Source organism: Podarcis tiliguerta, assembly GCF_965153285.1.
Source record: "Podarcis tiliguerta genome assembly, chromosome: 7".
Lineage (NCBI taxonomy): Eukaryota > Metazoa > Chordata > Lepidosauria > Squamata > Lacertidae > Podarcis > Podarcis tiliguerta.
In genome coordinates this window covers 84401766-84424464 of record NC_139540.1, presented here as the reverse complement: position 1 = coordinate 84424464, position 22699 = coordinate 84401766, and the positions used below count along the sequence as shown (strand labels likewise).

At 41.0% G+C, this 22699-nt stretch overlaps 3 protein-coding genes across 3 annotated transcripts in view; all 3 read left to right on the top strand.

Annotated features, from left to right (window-relative positions):
* LOC310682083 (uncharacterized protein) overlaps positions 1 to 4142 on the top strand; it is a 77033-nt gene extending 72891 nt beyond the window's left edge. The window contains exon 3 of the mRNA XM_083450325.1: positions 1732 to 4142. Coding sequence (XP_083306451.1) covers positions 1732 to 1851 — 120 coding nt within the window. The 3' untranslated portion in view covers positions 1852 to 4142. The remainder of the gene's footprint in view (positions 1 to 1731) is intronic.
* Positions 4143 to 8671: 4529 nt separating this feature from the next.
* Positions 8672 to 13900, top strand: LOC310681140 (protocadherin gamma-A12-like). Its single transcript, XM_083448656.1, has 3 exons — positions 8672 to 13139; positions 13482 to 13664; positions 13862 to 13900. Exon 1 carries the CDS (start codon positions 8984 to 8986, stop codon positions 11513 to 11515), a length of 2532 nt encoding a protein of 843 aa, XP_083304782.1. The 5' UTR covers positions 8672 to 8983; the 3' UTR covers positions 11516 to 13139; positions 13482 to 13664; positions 13862 to 13900.
* Positions 13901 to 14853: 953 nt separating this feature from the next.
* On the top strand, positions 14854 to 17298 carry LOC310682081 (protocadherin gamma-A10-like; the record flags this gene model as incomplete). The annotated part of the gene is made up of 1 exon (XM_083450323.1): positions 14854 to 17298. One exon carries the CDS (start codon positions 14854 to 14856, stop codon positions 17296 to 17298), a length of 2445 nt encoding a protein of 814 aa, XP_083306449.1.
* Between the last annotated feature and the right edge of the window lie 5401 nt (positions 17299 to 22699).

Below are 22699 nucleotides of genomic sequence, written 5' to 3'. Positions count from 1 at the left end.
GCTATATATGGCTTAAATAGGGTAGTAAATTGAGAATCCAATATATTCATCACTACATAGTAAATATTATTTCAGAGAAATGTAAGACAGATTGTGAATTAATGAAACTGGAATACATTATTGGCAATGAGACTTTTCATGAATATATTCTGAATGCTCTGTGTAAATTATGTTCTTGCTAAAGGGGAGGAGAATATACGGTGAGTGGAAGAATGATAATTATGGGGAGTTATTGAAGATATGACATTCCTTGGTGTGAATATGGGGATTAGAACAATACAATAAATCTTCCGGAAGGAAGTCCCAGTTTCCAACAGCACCATGGAAGACTAAAATTGGCTGAACAGAAACTGGGTAAGAGAACCATTTAGGAAACAAAAGATATATATTTTTTTAAAAGGTGAGAGTTATGAAGATAAAAACTCATTATTAAAGTATGGTGTAAGACTCAAAAGAATCATGAAGACAATTATGAGGAGTCATTCATTTGGTGCTAAGGTGCGCAGTAACTAGAGCAGTAACTTCACATCTTTCATTCAGCCACTTAAACTCCATGAGTGATACTGGAGAAAGTAGAGGCGTATAGCGATAGAACGAAAGTTGAAACTTCATCTAGATAACAAGGAAGTACTGTCAGCCAGGTAATCATATCATCCAAGATCATAACTTTTTAATGACGGCATTGTGCTCCTCCCTCTTAGGAACCGGGGCCTATTTGGGAGGAGGCTCCTGGATCTCCAGGTGGCAGTCTGAGCAGGAGAACCTCTTCATTAACTCTGACCAGTGTGCCAGCCGTGCCCTTTCTGGCAACAATGACCCACACCAAAGTAATATCCACATTAGACTGCTATAATGTGAATTAACCTGGGGCTGTATTTGCAGAGCACTTGAAAACTTCAGTTGGCCCATAGAAAGCTGCCTTATACCAAGCCAGACCATTGGTCCCTCTAGTCCAGCATTGCAAACACTTTTTAAGGTTTCGGGAAGGAATCATTCCCTGCCATAGTGGTCAAAATATGTCTGATAAAATATGTTGAACATTGCTTGCATGCCTTAAGGGTTGTGTCCTCCCATGCATATTTGCCTTCAAATCTAGATCAACTGCTATGCTCCATTTTCCTCCACCATCTAAGCCAAACCTTGGGTTAGCTGTAGATTATTTTTTTGGTGATTGTTGGTAAGTAATTGTGGCAAAAGGCTCTTAGCTGGTGTATTTATTTTGAGCTGGGCTGCTTTCCTGATTTTGGATTTTATTCTTGTTTTATTGAAAATGTTGTGAGCTGCCTCATAGAGAAGTAGGGTACAGATTGTGTAAACAAGCTAACAACTATTTGTGTCACTCTAATGAAGGAAAGAAGGCTTGGGAATGGAGGTTAGTAGCAAACATAAATGCTACAAAGCTGCTGCTGGACAAAAGGTATAGTTGTTTTTTGGTATAATGAGTTCCCTGCTATGATCTCAGGCATTGTCTTGAGTTCGTTCAAGCTGAAAAGAAACGGGATTGTCACCAAACTCATAGTACTACCATCCTTGGCAGTACAACGTTGTTGTATCACACAGTCACAGTTCATATTTTGGGTTTTCAGAAAACGTTTGCTATGTTCCTGTCTGGTAAGCATGGCATTTCATTACACTCTTCTTACTGCAGCTTAATGCCTTGGCAGCATTTATCTAATGAAAACCACATCAGCTTTCAGAAAATTACAATGCACTTTTTTGTGTCCTTTGCAGGCCAGAGCATCTCTCTCTGAAGACGCTGCTCCCAGATCTGCAGCCCCGGGTTGCATTGTCAATCAGGCAACTGGGGCAAATATAAACTGTGGTCAAAATGACTGGCTTACCTATCAATAGATGAGGACGACCAACTCCATCCATCATTCTTTCTCTGAAGACAAATAACCAAATGATCAAGTCTCATGCAAGAAACTTGACCCCTGGCCTGGAAAAAAATGGGTCCTCTGCCTAAAGGAGAAAGATACCAGGAACTCTCTTGTGCAAGCAAAATAGAAAGGAACAGAAATGCTCTTGTGCTGTTCTCATTCATTTCGATGGAGCTTATGTAGGAGAATGTGTAGCTGGATTGTCCACATACATTGACCTAGTAGACAATTATATTTATGCTTTGTAGAATTTTACAGTAGCCCACTGCTCTTTTGATCTAGCTGGTTAAAGAAATGTAGGTGACTTTATTGCATGCTCATTGTTGTAATTATTCCTTAGTTTATTTTTATGCTAGCTTTGCTGCTTTCCTTCAAATATTTTCAATGGTTATAGCAATTTCTCAGAAATTCTGTTTGCTGGTTGTAATGCAGCTGTTAGTAGTATCCAGTAGCTTCATTTGAAGACCTAGCGAGACAAATGAATGAGTATAATCAGTAAGGGGGGAGAAGTCTGGACATAGTCCACTGGGACATTGAAAGGAATGGGAGCTTTGTAAGAGAATATTTCTCCCATTTATTTCAGTGAAGCTTGCACATAGGACTTCCATTTCTCAGTGAATTTACACTTTATTTTCTAGTCATAGTTACACTGTGTGTGCACTTTCCTGTCTAAATGCTCAATTCTACCGTTTCCTGTAGCTATATTTGTGTTAGCAACTTCTCTTTCATTGGCCTAGTTTGCACATAACACTGAACTAAATCTAGATGCTCACTTGATTATTATATCACAGAACAGTTAAAAGCACAAGCAAGAGCAGTCAAGCCTAGAGAACAGTTTGAATTTTTTGCCACTTGTCACTTGCAGCTCTGTAGCTTTTGGAGGAGGTCCAGGCTGACATGTAGTGCTTACATTCTGGTTAATACTAAGATATATAAACCAGCTACAAATTTTGGTTAATGCACCATAGTTAAACTGTTGAGCTGGGTTCACACATAACAGTCAGCTGTAGTTTAATGAACCATAAATTAATAAACCATAGCTTAATGTTATGTGCAAACCAGGCTGTCGAGTCCACATACACACCTCATGTGTGCATACACATACATGTGCACATGTTTTCTCTGAAATTTAACTATTCCTGTTTTCCTGCAATTGACCCACAATCTGCGGCCAGTGTTAAAAAATTGAGATATGAAAGCTAGGAGCGAAAAGGAACCTTAAACCTAGGTTATGGGCGCAACAATGAAATGTCTAGGCATGCTTTTTTATAGGAAGAATACAAAACTGAAAATGAACTGCAGATAAAATATTATGTTCATTTTTCACATGGTCTAGTCCTTCCCCTGCCCAACCCCCTAATATTCTTAAGAGGGTCACTTCTCCAGTCTTCAGAGAGTAGCTGGAAGTAGGGAGACAGAAAAAGGTCCTCTTTTCCTTCCACTCTGCAGTTTTAATCTGAAATCTTAGTCACAGAAGTGCGCCCAGAGCTCTGAAACTGCTCGCGCTAATGAAATTCCCTGCCGCAAAATGTGCCTAGAAAAATGGGAGTTTCGAACACTGCGGCTGATGCTGAGAAATTGTTTGCAAGCTAATCAATACTTCTTTCCAGCAATGGAATAATGAAGCATACTGTATTTGAAAAGAACAATGTAAACTATGCTAAATCACATTATTTAAAGCTGGCCTTTAATGTTGGTTTATTTATGGTGTTTGGAACTACTCCGGTGGTAACTAGATGGACTTAACACCAAATTGATTCCAATCTCCATTCTCTACAGTGACAGGGACAATTTAGTGTTAAACCCAGCTGTCAGCCTATGATAAACTGCTACTGTAAACACTCTAAAACAGGAATTATAGACTATATTATAACAGTGTGGTTTCACAGTTATGTGGTTATGTAATTGTGCAGTTTGGAATAGAATTTTCAGTAAACCTTTGTGTTTTGGGAATTGTATTATATTCTTTCAATGACAAAAATTCACAATAGTGAAGCATTTTGAAGTCTGTGGATGAAAGGAAGTGGGAAGTAGTATTATAGTGAAACAGGATAGGAAAGAGTACAATTTATATACAACTGGAATCAGCAGGGAAACATGCTAGTTTTAAGATATGCACATATTTCTTTTTATGCACTGTCAATGTCATCTTTTTGTTATGAGAAGATGAAAAAGATGCTGTGTACTTTTACATATTGTTTGCTAGATTTGAATATCATTTTTGTATGTTCATAAAATAATAAAATCACTTTCTAAAATCTATGGATGGAAATGCTTTGTGAAACAGGATCCCTGGGGTGGGGTAGCAAGCATCAGCAAGGCAAACTGCAAAGGCCACAAACCATAGCCTGCTTTACAGACCAGGCATGGGCCAGAGGGAAGAAATTCTCCCTGATCTGCATTACCAACCTACAGTGGTGCCCCGCAAGACGAATGCCTCGGAAGTCGAAAAACTTGCAAGACGAAAGAGTTTTTCATTTTCTGAGCTGCTTTGCAAGACGGATTTCCCTATGGGCTTATTCGCAAGACGAAACGTCTTGCACCTTTTTTTAAAAAAACTGCCAATGCATTCCTATGGGAAACCGCCAATACACATTGGTGCTTCGCAAGACGAAAAAACTTGCAGAACAAATTAATTTCGTCTTGCGAGGCACCACTGTATTGTGGTTGTAATAATTTAGAGACATTTACTTACAAGAAACATTGGGATGGGAGGACACCTGGAGAATGAAGGCATTCTGTCAGTTTCTCTCAGCTTGACTATATTATATTACTACTTGTATTACTAACTGCTGGGATACTTTATAGCTTACCCTGCTGCCTATACACACAAACATACACTTTAAATAAAAAGCACAAAATTACAAGTGCACAGAATAAGATAAGACACAAAAAAGAAGGAAGTGAAAAGCCTTCAAACATTTGAAGACAGATATCATGTCCTCTTAATCTTCTCTTCTCCAGATTATATATACCTAGCTCCTTCAAACTTTCACCATATAACTTGGTCTTCAAACAATCATACATAAGAAGACAACAACAAAGTCACAGTTAAGTCCTTGGAACATTTCCCAGATTGCTACCAAGTGTAGTGACAAGAGGTTATTCCCACAAGACTGTCCCTTATCAGTCTCCTAATTTCCTGTGCTTTCCCTGATGCCTTTTAAGGTAATGTAACATAGCTTCTAAGTGTGAGGGTGTTAAAATAAGCTGAGGCCACATTGGTTATGAAACAAATAAAGTGTTTAGAAAGACGGGGGGAAATATGGAGTTTTAAAAGAAAGATGTGTAATGCAAAAGTTACTGAAAACCACCCCCCTTGGAGCAAAATAGCAAAATAAAGCCAATTAAAGCACCATCTACTTTCCTGGGACTAAGCAGTCCTTCAACTCACCAGACTCTCAGGAGAATCTTACTCCTAAGTAGCAGCCCTCTGTTTGCCTATCTCCCAGGCTTACAAAGATTTTCCTTTATTATGTTGAATTCCACATTGAACTAAAGAACCTCCACAATGGCTCCCCTTGTCAACCACAGGTTAAGAGATGTGCCAGTTCTTACATAAACAATGAGGTATTCACTACCTTAATATTTAAGCCTTAGGATATTTGCTGGGTTTCCAAGTTAATTCCATAATCCCCTCCAATGAAGAGACAGGTAAAAATATACATTCCTAAACAAATAAAATATGCAGCAGCCCGTATACGTAAGGATCATGCAATCAGTTTCGGAAAGCAAAGTTTATTTCATTTTCTGGTTTGACATGTGAATTCTTTGATTAAAGCCATTTTCCAGACACACCTATGAGTTTAGGAATATACCCTCCAGAGTCCACCATTTGTGTTCTGCTTCTAAGTATGTAGCCACTAGTAGGAGTATTAGATCTTTAAACCACACATCTTGATTAGGACTATCAGAAAAGTTTAACACAGCTAAAACTGGTGCCATCTTCAAAGGTTAACCTGTGCTAAGAATAATCTCTGAAAATACACTTGACGAAAAGATTTGTTCCACTGGACAGTGCCATCACATATGAAGGTAAGTCCCAAGTTCACCACATAATCTCCTTCAATGTGAGCTTGCTGTATTAGTGATTCTGAAAAGTTTCATGGGAGTAAGACACCATTTAGGTATCAGTTTTAAATAATTTCTCATATATGGACTGACAAGGAGCAAAAAGTTTTTTTTTCACCCACAATTTCATCTTCTGTGGCTGCAATGTCTAGTTCACATAGTCTTGGTTCCCAACAAAAACATCATATTTCCCACAAAACCGCAGGTTGCCTGGGCTGCTATCCCCAGATCTAACAGGAAGTGCATTAATTGATTATACTGAAACCAGTTTTTAGTGCACTTCTGGGATCCGTTTCTCCTCGATAGGTAAGTTGTTTACACAGAAATAGTAAAGGCAAAGGGATTTAGCTGTAATAAGTTCCAGATATTGAGAGCCACCTGCAGGGATGGGTTAGAAGGTTGTAAGGAAATTGGTTCTCTTGGGAGAAATGGAATTGCTCTGTAAGATGGGTGCAATAACACTATCCCAACACAAGGTTTGCCATCTTCATTATTGATTAAGGAACATAAATGTCTAATCTGAACTGCATCAAAGTAAGGGCTGTAAATTTGGAATCTACAGAATCTGATTGTTGACTCTGGGCTTTTTACCCCCATGCATATATTTACTTGGCCAGATCTTAAATTGTTTGGGAGAGATCGAGGTTGGCAAGTTCTGGAACAGGAACAGGAATTTTGACAATTACATTATTCTGACAATGTCCAAGTCGATATAAATTCTATTTTGTCCAATTCCTGAGCTCCTATTGCATTTGATTCAACAAGGGGCTTAACTAGTATTCTTTAAATATGATTTCACCTTTTTTGGGCTCTACACAAATCCTGATATGCCAGATATGCCAAGAAATGTTTGGGTATTTCCGACTTTTATCAGGATTTGAACTGTGCCCCAAGAAGGTTAAATATCAACCCGGTATTCTTCCCTTGTTTTGGGGGTGGGGAAACTAAGATTCATTTTCTTTCTTTTATTTGAATGTATTATTCATTTATTTCATTTGTATCCCACTTTCCTCCAAGGGGCGCAAGGAGCTCATACATAGTTCTCTTCCTTCCTATCTTGCCTTCACGACAAGGTAGGTTAGGCTGATAGACTGTGAATGGCCAAGGTCACACAGTGAGCTTCAAGGCCAAGTCTGGATTTGAACCTGCGTCTCCCAGGTCCTAGTCTGACACTCTAACCACTGCACCACACTGGCTCTCAGAGAACAAATAGTAATACAGAGGCCAGGTGAGGGTTAGGGCAATCCTATACATAAAAACCTGGTGTGAAGTTAAGCTGGGGTAAAGTATGCCAGAGCCAAACTCCATTCTGAAGCATGTCTAAGCCTGACGGAGGGAAAACAAGCCTTGAAAGTGGGTGTTTGGGTTACATCACCCTCCTTGCTAACCTGGGTTATCTAACCATTCTCAATGAGCTTAGGATCCAGCCTAAGTCCTCCCCCGGCTCCTCCCCCACCATGTCCACTTTCGAGGACTTAAACCAGCTTAAGATCTGTCTGGCTTGGCTCATCTGCCTGGGTCCCTGCTGGTATCCAATCAAACCCCTGTGTTGCAAAGAGAACATCAACAATGACCATATAATAGACAATCTTTATAGAATTCCTTCAAATCATAAAAAGTTCAAAATGAAATCTTTAGTCTCAAAGTCTCTGAAAATCTTTAAATAAAGCGAGGTACCAAACTTTGTATGGTGGAAGACAAACTGTGAAGCTTTGTGTATTCAACAATGATCTCCAATAAAAATATAAAGTGACCCCTGACCATTAGGTACAGTCATGTCCGACTCTAGGGTGGCGGCGCTCATCTTGGTTTATTGGCCGAGGGAGCCGGCGTGCAGCTTCCGGGTCATGCGGCCAGCATGACTAAGCTGCTTTTGGTGAACCGGAGCAGCACACGGAAACGCCGTTTACCTTCCTGCCAGAGCGGTACCTATTTATCTACTTGCACTTGCTGTGCTTTCGTACTGCTAGGCTGGCAGGAGCAGGGACCGAGCAACGGGAGCTCACCTCATCGCGGGGATTCGAACCACCGACCTTCTGATCAGCAAGTCCTAGGCTCTGTGGTTTAACCCACAGCGCCACCCGCGTCCCTATAATGTTCAATACTGAACAGTAATTCCAGATATTGACTACTGTTTCGTAGAATTCTTCATCAGCATGGTGGGTGGATATAGAATGCTTCATAAACCCATCTTATTTCGAATGAATGTGGAACAGTGCTCATGTCATAATGTAGTCACTGCAGTCATGCATTGTACAACACTTAAAAATTCACTATTTTACTAAGCATACTCCCCTTCTACAACTGATAATGAAAATAGAAATTTAAAAAGATTGTTTACATAGTTCAAAATCTGTCCCCTCTCACTTGCTTTCTCCCAGTATTATATATGTATTTATTGCATGCTCAGTGTTTATTTTCAATACTCTGGGGCAAGCTGTCTAGATCAGTGGGGTATAAATAATAAAATTATTATTATTACTGATGAAAAATAGGAACAATAGGGAAACATATTCAGAGGGCTAGTCATCTTAGCTTGTTGCAGAAAGAAACAACAGTTTTGTGGCCCAGTTCATCAGATCTAAGAAAACATATCCACCTTGAGGATCATAGGCATGAAATTGGGAGATAGATCAGAACAATTAACATAACAGCATCTTTCCATAGGTTGACTTAAAAATTGTAAAGCAAATTGGTACACATGACTAGTTGCTATTTGACGTTCCTTGGGAATAATAGACTATTATCTAAAATTAATTGGGTTTTGCTTGAAGTCCCTCCCCCCCCCCCAAACACGGAGGAAGGACTAAAACTGTTGTAATTATTCATTGAACCTCTAAGTGTCGCTGTTTGCTCATAAGCCAAGAACTACAAATCCCTGTTCTGCTCTCATTCCGCAAAGAATACAAAAAGCTCACATCCGCGTTCAGCAAGTCTGGATTTGCAGGAGGAAATATCTAGGTAGCATTTGGAACCTTTGTAAGGTCCAAACTGGACAATAAGGGCACAACAATCCGACAGTCTACCTGGAAATGGCTGGAAGGATTCTATGTTATCAAAAGAATAGTGTGCTTTGCTTTGTGCTGGTGATGGTCTGGGAGGTAGCTTCTGGGCAAATACATTATTTGATTCCTGAGGAAATGGAGGAAGGTTCTTTTGTAGGAGATATTGCAAAGGATCTTGGACTGAGCGTAAAGGAGTTATCAAGTGGAGACACCAGGATAATTTCCAGAGGTATGAAGCAATATTTTTCACTTGATTTGAGAAATGGACATTTGTTTATCAAGGAAGTAATTGACAGGGAGCAGATTTGCCACCAGGTAGAAAAATGTCTGTTAAATTTTGAGATTCTTGTGAAGGATAAAGTGAAGTTTTTTATGGCTAAAGTTGAAATAACTGATATTAATGACAACTCACCCAGCTTCCCTGTAGAAGAGTTTGAATTAACAATTGCTGAAAACTCAGGTCTTGGGGCAAGGTTTCTTTTACCAGGGGCTCAGGATCCAGATCTAGGGACGAATTCTCTCCAGAGCTACCATCTCAGTAGCAACAGACACTTTTCCTTGGATGTACAAACTGGAGTTGATGGGATCAAATACGCAGAACTAGTCCTTGAAAAGCTGTTAGATCGAGAAGAACAAAAAGTGCACCAACTAATTCTCACTGCTGCTGACAAAGGAGAACCTGCCAGGTCTGGTACGGTGCAAATCCGTGTTGCTGTTGCAGATGTAAATGACAATGCTCCTATTTTCAGTAAGTCTCTGTATGAAGCAGACGTTATGGAAAACATGCTTAAAGGGTCGCACGTGTTAATTCTGAATGCAACCGACCTTGATGAGGGAATAAACTCAAAGGTAATGTATTCATTCAGAAAAATTTCAGACAAAGCTTCCAAAATATTCCACTTGGATTCTGCAACAGGGCAAATATCAGTCATTGGGAATATTGACTTTGAAGAATCTATAGCACATGAAATGGAAGTCCAAGCACAAGATGGGGCTGGCTTGTCTACTCGCGCTAGAGTAGTCATAAGAGTCATGGATGCGAATGACAATCCACCGGAGATTGCAATTACACCACTTTTCAGCAAGGTTGAAGAAAGTTCTCCTCCAGGAACTGTACTAGGTCTTATAAATATAAATGACAGAGATGATGGGGGAAATGGAGAAGTCTCATGTTCTATACCAGCAGGACTTCCGTTTCTGTTGAAGAAAGCATTTGACAACTATTACAACTTGGAGATTGCAAGTGTCCTTGACAGGGAGAGGGTCTCAGACTATAACATCACAATAATAGCAAGTGACCAAGGGATTCCTTCTCTCTCAACAACTGCTTACTTCCCACTAGAAATATTAGATGAAAATGACAACCCACCCACCTTTAAAAATACAGCATTCACTTTTTATCTTGAGGAAAATAACCACAGAAGTGAATTCATTACTATTTTGAAGGCACATGACTCTGATTGTGAGGAAAATGGCAGAATAATTTACTCTATCATTGAAAGAGATATTGTGCAGCCCAATGCTAAGAAAGCCTACTCAGAAGTGAATTCCAATGAGCTCAATGGGACTTACTCTCAGATAAGTGAGCATGAGACTAAAGTCAGAAATTCCTTCCTTCCTACATACCTTTCAATTAACTCTGAAACTGGAGCAATCTATGCCCTACACTCCTTTGATTATGAAGAGATCAGGGAGATTAATTTCCTTGTCAAGGCCCAGGACGGAGGCTCTCCACCACTCAGCTCCAACGTCTCAGTGACTCTCTTCATCCTTGACCAGAATGACAATGCTCCCCAAATCCTTTACCCTTCACCTCCCACCGACGGTTCCACAGGGATAGAGCTGGCCCCTCGCTCCTCTGAGCCAGGCTACCTGGTCACTAAGGTGGTGGCCGTGGATGCGGACTCTGGCCAGAATGCCTGGCTCTCCTACCAGCTGATCAAGGCCACCGAGCCAGGGCTCTTCACTCTGGGGCTCCACACAGGAGAGATCAGGACAGCCCGCTTCTTTTTGGAGAAAGATACCCTCAAGCAAAGCCTGGTGGTTTTAGTCAAGGACAATGGGCAGCCACCTCTCTCTGCTTCAGCCACTCTGACTGTGGTGCTGGCTGACACCATCCCTGCAATCCTCTCAGACCTGAGCAGCATCTCAGTATCTGAAGACCCACAATCTGATGGTGAGCTCACTTCGTACCTGGTGACTGCAGTAGCTGCTGTCTCCTGCTTGTTCTTCACCTTTCTGCTTTTGTTACTAGCTTTTAGACTTTATAGGTGGAGAAACTCACAATTGTGTGACTCAGGATTTGGAAATTTCAATGGAGTACCTGTTTCACAGTTTGTGGGCATTGATGGTGTCCGGGCTTTTCTTCAGTCTTACTGCCCTGACGGCTCACTAACTACCTGCTCCCAAAACAATAAAATTGTTTTTCCAATTGGAAGTTGTACAGATATTCTCTCATCTCATCCAGCTGCCGATAATTTAGGTCCTTTATTAACTATGGAAGATCCAAGCACTGATACAGTACGACAAAACTCTGAGCAGGTGAGTTTCATTTTCTAAAATTAAGATTGCTCACATTTTACAATGTACAAAGCAGAAACAAGTTGAATGTGATACAGTCTGCAGAGCTCATTGGGCACTGAGCTAAGAATTGTGCAGAGTGGATTTGTATTTATTTTACAAGCGTTTAGCCATGTATTTTGAGTAATACCCCACCAAACATTAGTTGATTTTTGCACTTCATAAATTCAGAAAGTGAGTGGCATTTGCCTCCCCCCCCCCCCCCCGCTTTCTTTGCACTTTCTTTGCTGTCTAGGGTTAGGGTTTTTTAATGGCAAGTAAAGGGAAAGAAATGGGCATAAAGGAACAAACACTTGCAGACAAGAGTTCCTGTTAAAGTATTTCCTTAACAGATGTCATTTGGGTTCGTTACTGGGTTGGATTTATCTATATCACCAGGGAGAGGTTTGTTGCTCTTGGCAAGTAGCTGCTTGAACTATCCTAAGTCAAGGTGGCATTGGAACTGGCATTATTGGGCCACAGCAAGTTGCCTACAAGCAATCCCTGAGGTCTCTGATTCCAGGTGCTTCTCCTTGCTTGTTCGGATGCTGTCTCTGAGTCAATGAGCAGAGATAGGAGGGAGGAAAATGTGCAGCTGCCACTTCTCTCCCTCTGGTCATTGAACATGGCTGGAGGAGGCAAGAGCTGAGTGTATTTATTATTGTTCTACTTGTTCTAATTTTTCTAAATTGTCTTGAAATCTCTGGTGACAGATGGTTTTAGATATATGGAGCAGACAACTGAAATATTTGCTGCTGCAAACAAAGTAACTTTCCTTAACATTCAACAACTCTGGCTACAACTGATCAATCCTTGGTTTCAGTTCTCTGCTGGCATTTCCTTAACTTCTTGCCTTCCCCACTTTTGGAACACTTCTTTTCTACTGTCATTACAAAAACTCTGCTGGACCACAATTGAGGCACCAGAATTGGAAAGAAAAGTTTCCATATATTAGTGAACTGCATTTAGTTAGTAGGTGGTTGTACTTTAGGTCAGGTCAGACCAGGCAATGACCAGAAGGCTACCCTGTCCTTTCCGGCTTGGGGGAAAGCAGTAGTACCTGGTGATTATGGGAGTGGGGAGCAGGTGGGCTTACTGAGCAAGGTCCTGCCCAAGGCCCTCCAAAACCTGAAGCTGAGACTGACCACCAAACCTGAATCTACTTGCACTCCACTAGCCATCTGACAGCAATGCAACACAATATAAAAATGGATTCTTTCCCACTATGAAGAGTTTGGACTTGATATCCTGCTTTATCACTACCCTAAGGAGTCTCAAAGCAGCTAACAATCTCCTTTCACTTCCTTCCCCACAACAAACACTCTGTGAGGTGAATGAGGCTGAGAGACTTCAGAGAAGTATGACTAGCCCAAGGTCACCCAGCAGCTGCATGTGGAGGAGTGGAGATGCGAACCTGGTTCACCAGATTGTGAGTCCACTGCTCTTAACCACTACACTACACTGGCTATGATTCTTAAGATGAGATGCCTGTGCTTGGGTAGAAAGGACACTGAGGGAGGGAAGGGCAGATTGCTAATCCCCTGGGAGCTAGTGAATTTTATACCATCCTTATCTGCCATGCCTTTCTGTTGGTGTACACTAAGGCTATGTAAACACTAGTACAGTGGTGCCTCGCAAGACCAAAATAATCCATTCCGCGAGTCTTTTCGTCTTGTGGTTTTTTCATCTTGTGAAGCAAGCCCATTAGCGGATTAGGGCTATTAGCGCTATTTGCAGTTTAAGGGCTATTAACGCCTATTAAAGGCTTAAGGAATTGGCGGTTTAGCGCTTCAGAAAAAGGGGTTTTGGAGCGGGAAAAACCCTCAAAAATTTTCGTCAATTTTTGTCTTGCGAAGCAAGCCCATAGGGAAATTTGTCTTGCGAAGCGCCTCTGAAAACGGAAAACCCTTTCGTCTTGCGGGTTTTCCGTCTTGCGAGGCATTCGTCTTGCGGGGCACCACTGTAGCTTAAAACACAGTGAGGTAGATTTTCCTAGCTGCATTTCAAGTCACATTTGCACATTGCTGCACACACCAGAGAGGGGGCAGGGTCCAAGATGTCTTCACTGGTGCACTTTATCAATGGTACTGAAAGCTGCTGAGATATCAAGCAAAAGAATCAAGGATTATCATCCGTCAGAGAGACCAAGGCTTATTCAGTCCTGAACCCAGGCATCAACCAGACAGGAATGGATCCAGAAAATCATTCTCATGTTGCAGTTGTTCCACTACAACTCTTTCAATCACCTTCCCCAGAATGAAGCTACTTGTGACTTGGTAATAGTTGCTGCAAGCCAATTTGTCCAGGGCTGGCTTTTTCAGTAGTGCCCACACCAACTTCTTTAAGTCAGCAAGTGCCACTCCTTCATGCAAAAATAAAAATAAAGACCTTTGCCACTTGGACCCATCCAGTCAAGCCCCAGGCTCAGTTTCAACAGCCAAGATGGGCAGGGATTGAGAGGGTATCCCTGCAAGCACCCTGTCCATGTCTTCAGGCTGCAGAAGCTGACACTGACCCCACAAAGTTGTCCAACCATCTCGTCCTCTGTCGTCCCCTTCTCCTTGTGCCCTCCATCTTTCCCAACATCAGGGTCTTTTCCATGGAGTCTTCTCTTCTCATGAGGTTGCCAAAGTATTGGAGCCTCAGCTTCAGGATCTGTCCACCCTACACACTAAATATTCACCAGCAGGTTACATCTGAGTGAAGGCATAGGCAAGGCTATGTAGCGTAAAATCTGGGCCCGCATCTCCAAACACACACACACACGGCTCCTCCCCCTTCTCTCCCTCATCCCAGCAACCCTACTCCCACACTGGGAGAAGACACTTCAAAAAAACCCATGTGACTGTACTCTGAATTAGGTTGATTAAATATATATATAAGGTGGAAATTGACATTAGATCAATAGTCACTGATTACTTTTGACACAATCCTGTTGATGAGGAGGTACACTGTGTTACTCATCCATTGTGGTGCTTATCCAATCTCCATTGAGCTTTCTAGACAGGGTGCAGTATGTTAATGGAAGTTTGTTTTTATACCTATTATTAAATAAAAAGGAATGAAATGTTATTTTGCAGTTTTTTAAAACACTGCATTTACTGACTGATCCATTGGGTGTCACTGTTCACCAGTAAGGAGAGAAACTGGATTGAACCAGCTAGACCACCGAGATGCAAAAACACAAAAGGTTTATTATAATCTCTGACCTAAAAGAAAAAAGAGGATCTTGTTTGATGGAAAATAAAAGGAAGTCTTAAATAGGCACATTAGTCTGTTAAGAGAGCCTAGTTTGGTGCCTGTTATCTGTGGACTGATAGGACCTGGCAGAGGCTGAAATGGCTTGTATACAGACACTCTTGGATAGAAGGAGACAGACATCCTGCCTTGTTCTGCTAGCTGTTTTTCAGGCAGTTACTGCACAGATCCATTATTCAGTTCCTGAGGAACTGCAGGAAGGTTCTTTTGTTGGGGATCTCTCGCAGGATCTGGGATTGGATATGAAGCAACTCTTGCCTGGTGGTGTCCGGATTATTACAGAAGGTAGGACACAATATTTTGCCCTCAATTTCCAAAATGGTCATTTATATATTAATGAAAGACTAGATAGAGAAGAAATATGTGGACGTCTGTTAACTTGTATTTTGAAGTTGGAGATTCTTATTCAGGAGCAGCTAAAAGTCTATACAGTAGAAATTGAAATCGAAGATATCAATGACAATGCACCAACATTCCAAGTGGAGACATTGCAGCTAAATATCCGAGAAAATACAGCTGTGGGATCTCGATTTCTTCTTCCAGATGCACAGGACCCAGACTTAGGAGTGAACTCTTTACAGAGCTATCAAATCAGCCCTAACAGACACTTCTTCCTTGATGTGCAAATGACAGCAAGTGGAGCCAAATATGCTGAGTTAGTACTGGAAAAGTCTATGGATCGAGAAGTAGAAGCTTTTCATGACTTAATCCTTACAGCCAGTGATGGGGGGAATCCTGTCAAATCCGGAACTGCACACATCAAAGTTTCCGTTGAAGATGCAAATGACAATGCACCAGTTTTTTCAGCATCTGTTTATAAAGTGACCACTGCAGAAAACATTCCTGTTAATTCCCTGCTTGTAACAGTCAATGCTACCGATCTGGATGAAGGCATTAATTCAGAGATAACATATGCATTCAGGCAGGTATCAGAAAAGGCTTCGAACAGTTTCCATTTGGATCCGAGAACTGGAGACGTAAGGGTGAGGCAGCAGATAGATTTTGAGGAATGTGCTTTGTATGAAATGGAGGTTCAGGCTCGTGATGGAAGAGGCTTATCAGGTCGAGCAAATATTCTGTTGGCTATTACCGATATAAATGATAATGCACCAGAAATTGCAGTCACATCTCTTACTAATGCTGTGAGTGAAGACTGCCCAGAAGGAACTGTAATTGCACTGTTAAAAGTAATAGACAGGGATTCAGAAGACAATGGGCTGGTTACATGCTCCATCTTTGGCAACCCGCCATTTCATTTAGAGAAAACGTTTGATAATTATTACAGTTTAGTGACTAGCGGAACCCTGGACCGAGAAGATGTATCTTATTACAATGTTACAGTTATTGCAACAGATAAAGGAAATCCTCCTCTCTCCACAACCACCGCTATTCAGCTGAAAATATTAGATAAAAATGATAATCCACCCACCTTTGAAAAGAGGTCCTATGTTACTTCAATTACAGAAAATACTTCAGCTGGATCCTCTGTTTTAACACTAAAAGCAACTGATCCTGACTGGGAGATGAATGGCAAAATTACTTATTCAATCACTGAAGGTGAGATGAGTTACTCCTACTTCTCCTCCTGCCTTTCTATAAACTCTGAGACTGGAGTAATCTATGCCCTACGATCCTTTGATTATGAAGAGATCCAAGAGATTAAGTTTGTGGTCAAGGCCCAGGATGGAGGTTCTCCACCACTCAGCTCCAATGTCTCAGTGACTCTCTTCATCCTCGATCAGAATGACAATGCTCCCCAAATCCTTTACCCTTCCCCTCCCACTGACGGCTCCACAGGGATAGAGCTGGCCCCTCGCTCTTCTGAGCCAGGCTACCTGGTCACTAAGGTGGTGGCCGTGGATGCGGACTCTGGCCAGAATGCCTGGCTCTCCTACCAGCTGATCAAGGCCACCGAGCCAGGGCTCTTCACTCTGGGGCTCCACACGGGAGAGATCAGGACAGCCCGCTTCTTTCTGGAGAAAGATGCTCTCAAGCAAAGCTTGGTGGTTTTAGTCAAGGACAATGGGCAGCCTCCAATGTCGGCTTCAGTCACTGTCACTGTGGTCTTGGCTGACAACATCCCTGACATGCTGACTGATCTGGGCACCATCTCAGCTCCTATCAGTCTTGAGTCTGACCTCACTTTCTACCTGGTGACTGCAGTGGCTTTTGTCTCCTGCTTGTTCTTCACTTTCCTCCTTGTATTATTGGTACTAAGGCTTCGCAAGTGGAGACATTCTCAGTTGTGTGACACTGGAAGTGCAAATTTAAATGGGGTTCCTGTTTCACAGTTTGTGGGGATTGATGGAGTCAGGGCATTTCTTCAGACTTATTGCCATGAATTTTCACTAACTTCGGGCTCTCGGAAAAGTCAGATTTTTTTCCCCATTGAAAGCTGTACAAACACACTGACAGGACATCAGGCTTCTCAAATCTCTGGACCTCTGTTTACTGCAAATGATTCAGATATCAATAAGGAAGGGCAGAGCTGCGAACAGGTATGTTTTGCTTTCACTAAACTTTGAAAAGGTTTTATAAGAGCTTATGTCAATATAGTATTTATTTAGTTGAATTATTTTTACCTTTAATTTGATGTTCAAGAATAACTTCACTGCAACTGAACAAGTGTTTCTGTAAGAATCACCGTAAGAACTGAAACATTTAAAAATCTTGATCATCTTGAAGATAATTTTCCCTTTTTTGACTTAATTCACACTGTAATTTGCTGTTTCTCATTTAATCTAAGTTTAACTCACTTCTTAAGAAACCTCTCCTTTGTTTAATGTTTGGGTTTAAATAAAAGTGGATCTTCATATGTATTGTTGCCGCCCCAATCTCCAAGCAATGTGAGATTCCATGAATTCTAGGTGCTTACCCAGTGTTCGTGTTTCCTTTTGGAATGAGGGACAGTGGAGACTGTGGTGTCTTTATGATATATTGTTTATTTACACATATATACAACCTGAGCCTATGATGGAGGGGTTTTGCTTCCACCATAGCCAAACCTTGGATTCAACCAGAAATCAGGCGTAACTCTGTATCCCAGCTTCCCAGCCTGCAGACTCTCTTCTACCTTCCAGCTCATGTAACTAAACTCTCAATTCTGGCCTTTGTCTTCCTAACTACAGGTTTGTTGAGGGAGGGAAGCCTACCCTTTGTCATGCAGCACAGAGACACTTCCTTTGTTACCTTAAAGGTCCATACTTAGAGGGCCATTATCTCATCAGGAAGTTAGCCTAACTATTCCAGGAATTGAATCCATGCTGGACCCATGAATTAGAAGGGGGGCATAACAGTATTTAAATAAGAAGAAACAGGGAGGTCTTCATCTGCTTCAAAGTCCAAGCCAGAGAGTAAAACATATCAGTAGTCAAGGTGGGAGATGCCTAGAGAATTTTAGGTAAGGGGATAGATAGCTGAACGCGTTGAAGGAGAAAGTGATGGACTGAATATGGGAAGCACAGGAGTAGGGGCTCAAGAATAAAGCAACAACTTCATATGTGGTCAGCAAGATGGTTGATGAAATTGTCAATTTGGTATGTGCTTTGGCTATTAAAAAAAATCTCTGGACTCTCTAATAAGACCCTCTTAAAATGCAGCTGAGCTTTTATGTATCTGCAACACTAAAGTTCATTTTTTCATGATTGTAGATGATAACTCACATTCTACTCTATCACATGCTTTTTTGGGAAAGTAAAAGAAGACTACTTCCACTGCCTGTATCTTAATCAAGAATTTTAAAAGTGCCAAGCTTTTAAATCTTTAACTCCATGTTGGACTAAACTGACATGCCCAGGCACTTCATTGCCCTATTTCTCCCTATCATAATGATCATCTGACAGATGAGCAGTCCAACCACAGGGAGCACCCCTAGTAGCAGGGCAGGAATAAATATTAAAATCAGTTTTTTGTTGCAGTATGCTACAGATTGTAGATGGGTAGGCACTGGCAGTGGGTCAGCATTTGTGGGATGGCAATATAACCCTTGCTTTATAGCAAAAATTGCACCTCATCTACATTGCAGCTGCACATGGGGTTCCACTGGCAGACATCTTGCATCAATTTATTTAGTGAATTTTATTCTATTTTACCATTGTTAAGTTTTATTGGTATCAAGGTGTTATTTCCATGTTATGGAGCTCTATTACTATCATTTTGTAACAGCAAAATCAGTAGTGTTGTTCATAATGTCAGAGGCATGGAAGTTTTCCTTTATTTATATTCTATATTCTAGTTTTTTTTCTACACATGAATGAAATGGTGACAGTATTCTCACTCTCACCCCACTCCCACCAGTTGTTTCCCCATCCTAATGCAGAGAGAATGAAAAGTTGATTTTTTGGGGGGAAAGCAACTTTATACAAAACAGGATGAACACTGAATCACTAATCAACTTCATTGCCTTCCTACAGAACATCTATCTTGTCTGGACTGAGCTTTGGTTTATTAGCCCATATCCAACACATTACTATACCAAGCACCTTTTAAGAACATTCATTGTGTCATCTACACTAGACAAAGAGGAGAAATAGAGCTGGGTGTCGTTAGCATAACAGTGTAACTGTTTGGGACTAACATGACAGACAAGAACAGAACCAAGGGGACACAATGCCCCCAAACCAGAAGATGATTCAGAAGTATATTATAATTGATATATCAAAACATCAAATTGATAAACTTTGAGAGATCCAGAAGAATCAACAAGATTGCACTCCATGTGTTCCTCTACTAGCACATTTTCTGTGGGGGTGACCAAAGTGCCCCTAAACCATGACAGAATTCAGACTGAAATAGATCCAAATAATCCATTTCATCCAGGCATGTCTGAGGTTGAGAAGCCACTGTCTAGTAAAGCCACTTGCCCAAGAAAGGGGGATTAGCAACTGGCCAATTGCGGGGTGGTGGTGGTGGGGAATCATCCATATATTTTTAAGGAGTGGTTTCAGAGGTGCCTCCTTCAAGGCTGCTGGTATCTTCTCTTCTTTTAAGGAAGTACTTATTACCACCTGAACCCAATTTACTACTCCTTCTGGGTTGACACTGTGGTGGGCAACAAGAGTTGAACATAGAGGGGGCACACCTCTCCGATAATATTAAGCTGCAAATAACATTAAGTTGCAATAGTGAAAATTCATTCCAGCAAAATGGTCTGGATGGGGCCACAGGAACTTCCAGTCCTATAAGCAATCCATCACTCAAGTCATTTTTCTATGAAATGCTTTGGGAATAAGGCACACTGGATCATTGAGGATTCTTGTAAATTGCAGATGAATAAGCTTCATTGCTACTTAGCAGCTCCTCTGGATGGCATTTCTCAGATACAACTCTGGTAGATGTGAAGGAATCTCTGTTCACCACAATCATAACCATGACTGAACATGTAAAACAGGCTTTAGCCTGTGTGCAGTAACATCTGCTCCTACACCCTGTGTTCTAGACATTTCATTCATGACTCCTGTGATCTTTTAATTTGAAAAAATGATGGATGAATCAGCATTATCTAATAAATGTGGATGGAGGTACACCAGCATTTCTACTTCTTTGAATGTCTGAATGAGACGTAGAACCATATTTTAAAGGCAGTGCTTTAAATGCTCACAACCATATGGTTAGTAAGGATAAAAATGATTTCTGTTATACAACAAAGCAATATTTTAACTGTAAGGAGTTAAACTAAGAAGGTAAACATGCGTTTAACTATAAGCAGCTAGTAAGAAGGAAATGACATAATCAGATAATTGCTTCTGATGCATAACTTAATAAAACCAAGGTATTTGGATTTAAACTGAAATAAACTAAAAGACTGTAGCCCAGCATATGCTTTGTGTGCAAAAGATCTCAGGTACAATCCATATAATCTCCAGAAAAGCTTGGAAAGTCTCCTCTCTGAAGAAACCCTGGAGAAACCCACAGTATCTCAGGCAGTACAATGTTAGCTGTACGCAGGTGAAGTGGGAATCTTTTGACTCTCATTCCCTGATCAGCCTTGAAGGGAATTATTTTTGTCAACTCTGCACTATTGAGTGTGTATTTGTTCCAAATTAAGCAAGTCATTTTCTTAAGCATCTAGACCAGGGGTAGTCAACCTTTTTATACCTACCACCCACTAATGCATCTTTCTTGATGGTAAACTTTTCTTACCTCCCGCCAGTGCTCAATAGAAGGAGGATTCAGCTTGTGCCGTAGAACCCCCTACCGCCCACCTAGAATCCTAAAACACCCAGTAGTGGGTGGTAGGGACCAGGTTGACAACCCCTGATCTATATAATTAGATATGACCAGCAGAAGGTGGAAATCAAAAACACCCAAAGCATTAAGAATTGCTTATCTAACCCAGCCTTCCAGTGACTTGTGGGGACCTCAGATGAGTGGCACTCTTGGACAATGCTTGGGCTCATTCACACACACACACACATCCTCAAAAAAAACACCTTACAGGCAGATGGCCCTGCAAAATCTTCCCAGCACACCTTGAATGTGCATAGGCAAGAAACAGCAAACTTCTTCAGTTGATCAGGTGTGCCAACTTGAATAAAATACTGTGAAGGTTCGTGTAGGCCCTGCCCTGCATAATTGATCACATGATGCAGAACACCCATATTTGAATGGGAATGCCCATCAATTTTGTAGGGGTCCAGCCCCCTCCAGCATTTCCCCCAGAGTGGCTGAAGAAACCCAGCCAGATGGGCGGGTGTGGCATTTGCCCTCCTAGGTGTGTGACATCATACTGGGTTCATAAGGAACCTATAGGAACCCAAGCGGAGGAGCTAGAGTTAGAAGGTAGAGTTGGAGTTGTTAAGAAGTCAGTCTGGAGTCAGAGAAGAGAAAGGGAGGATAAGTCTGTGGGTTGGGCTAGTCTGATGTGAGAGAGTGAGAGAAACTGTTAAGTTGAGATAATCAGCCAGAAGGTATTAGGAAGGTATAGGCCGGTAAAGAAACTAAGGATAAGAAACTGACAAGAAAATTAACTGAGAAATCATACTTGTTAATGCTTACAAAATAAACTTGTTTATTTGATTTAATTTTAACAACTGTCTGGACTCAGTGTGTACCTGAGAGAAACGGGTTGGTGGCAGCGGGGAAGCGAGCACAGTGGTGGCACAGGGATCAATAGACCATCAAACGTCCGGGGACCCTGTATGATTGCCACAGCGGGGTATAAATATTATTATTATTATTATTATTATTATTATTATTATTATTATTATTATATTTTATTGTTGGGGCCAAAGGCCTGTAGGAGTTGGCTCCTATGACCAGAGTCAAGGTAAGGTTGTCGGACCAAGGTAGGTAGCAGAAAATTCTTTTCCAGCTCCTACAGTTGCAGACCGCAAGGGAGGCTGTCAGTTAAGTAGTTAACCATGTTGCATATAAACTCTTTTACTTAGTGAAATTGTGGACGAAATTGTGGCTCTACTTCAATCTGCATTTTGTTGTCCTCCTGGTATGCTCATTCTAGATATGGAAGCAAAATGCTTATTATCTTTTTAATTCATGTCCTTTAGTCTAACTGGGTAGAGATTTTAAAGACAAGATGGCAATAAAATCAGATATATTTCTAATTTCTAGAAGTTATTTGTGGTAAGAAATGAAAAAATATATAAATATATGGGGCTTCTAAAATGTCTAAACTAAAGTAGTGAATAGGCCAGGAATGAAATGATCAGGAAGGGTGCCTGATTTTACTGAAATAATGTTATAAGTTACACACAATGAAATGGTGATATTTGGAATGTTACTTTAATTTACAGTACAATCCTATATATGGTTACTCACAAGTAAATTTCCAATGTGATTTATTCCCAGGTAAGTTTGTGTAGGATTGCAGCCTTAATGTTCTATTAGCTACAGTGATCCTTTACTGGAGCAAAGCAAAGAAACACAGCAAAGAAAATATCATTAAATACAACATTAAATATGCGTTGG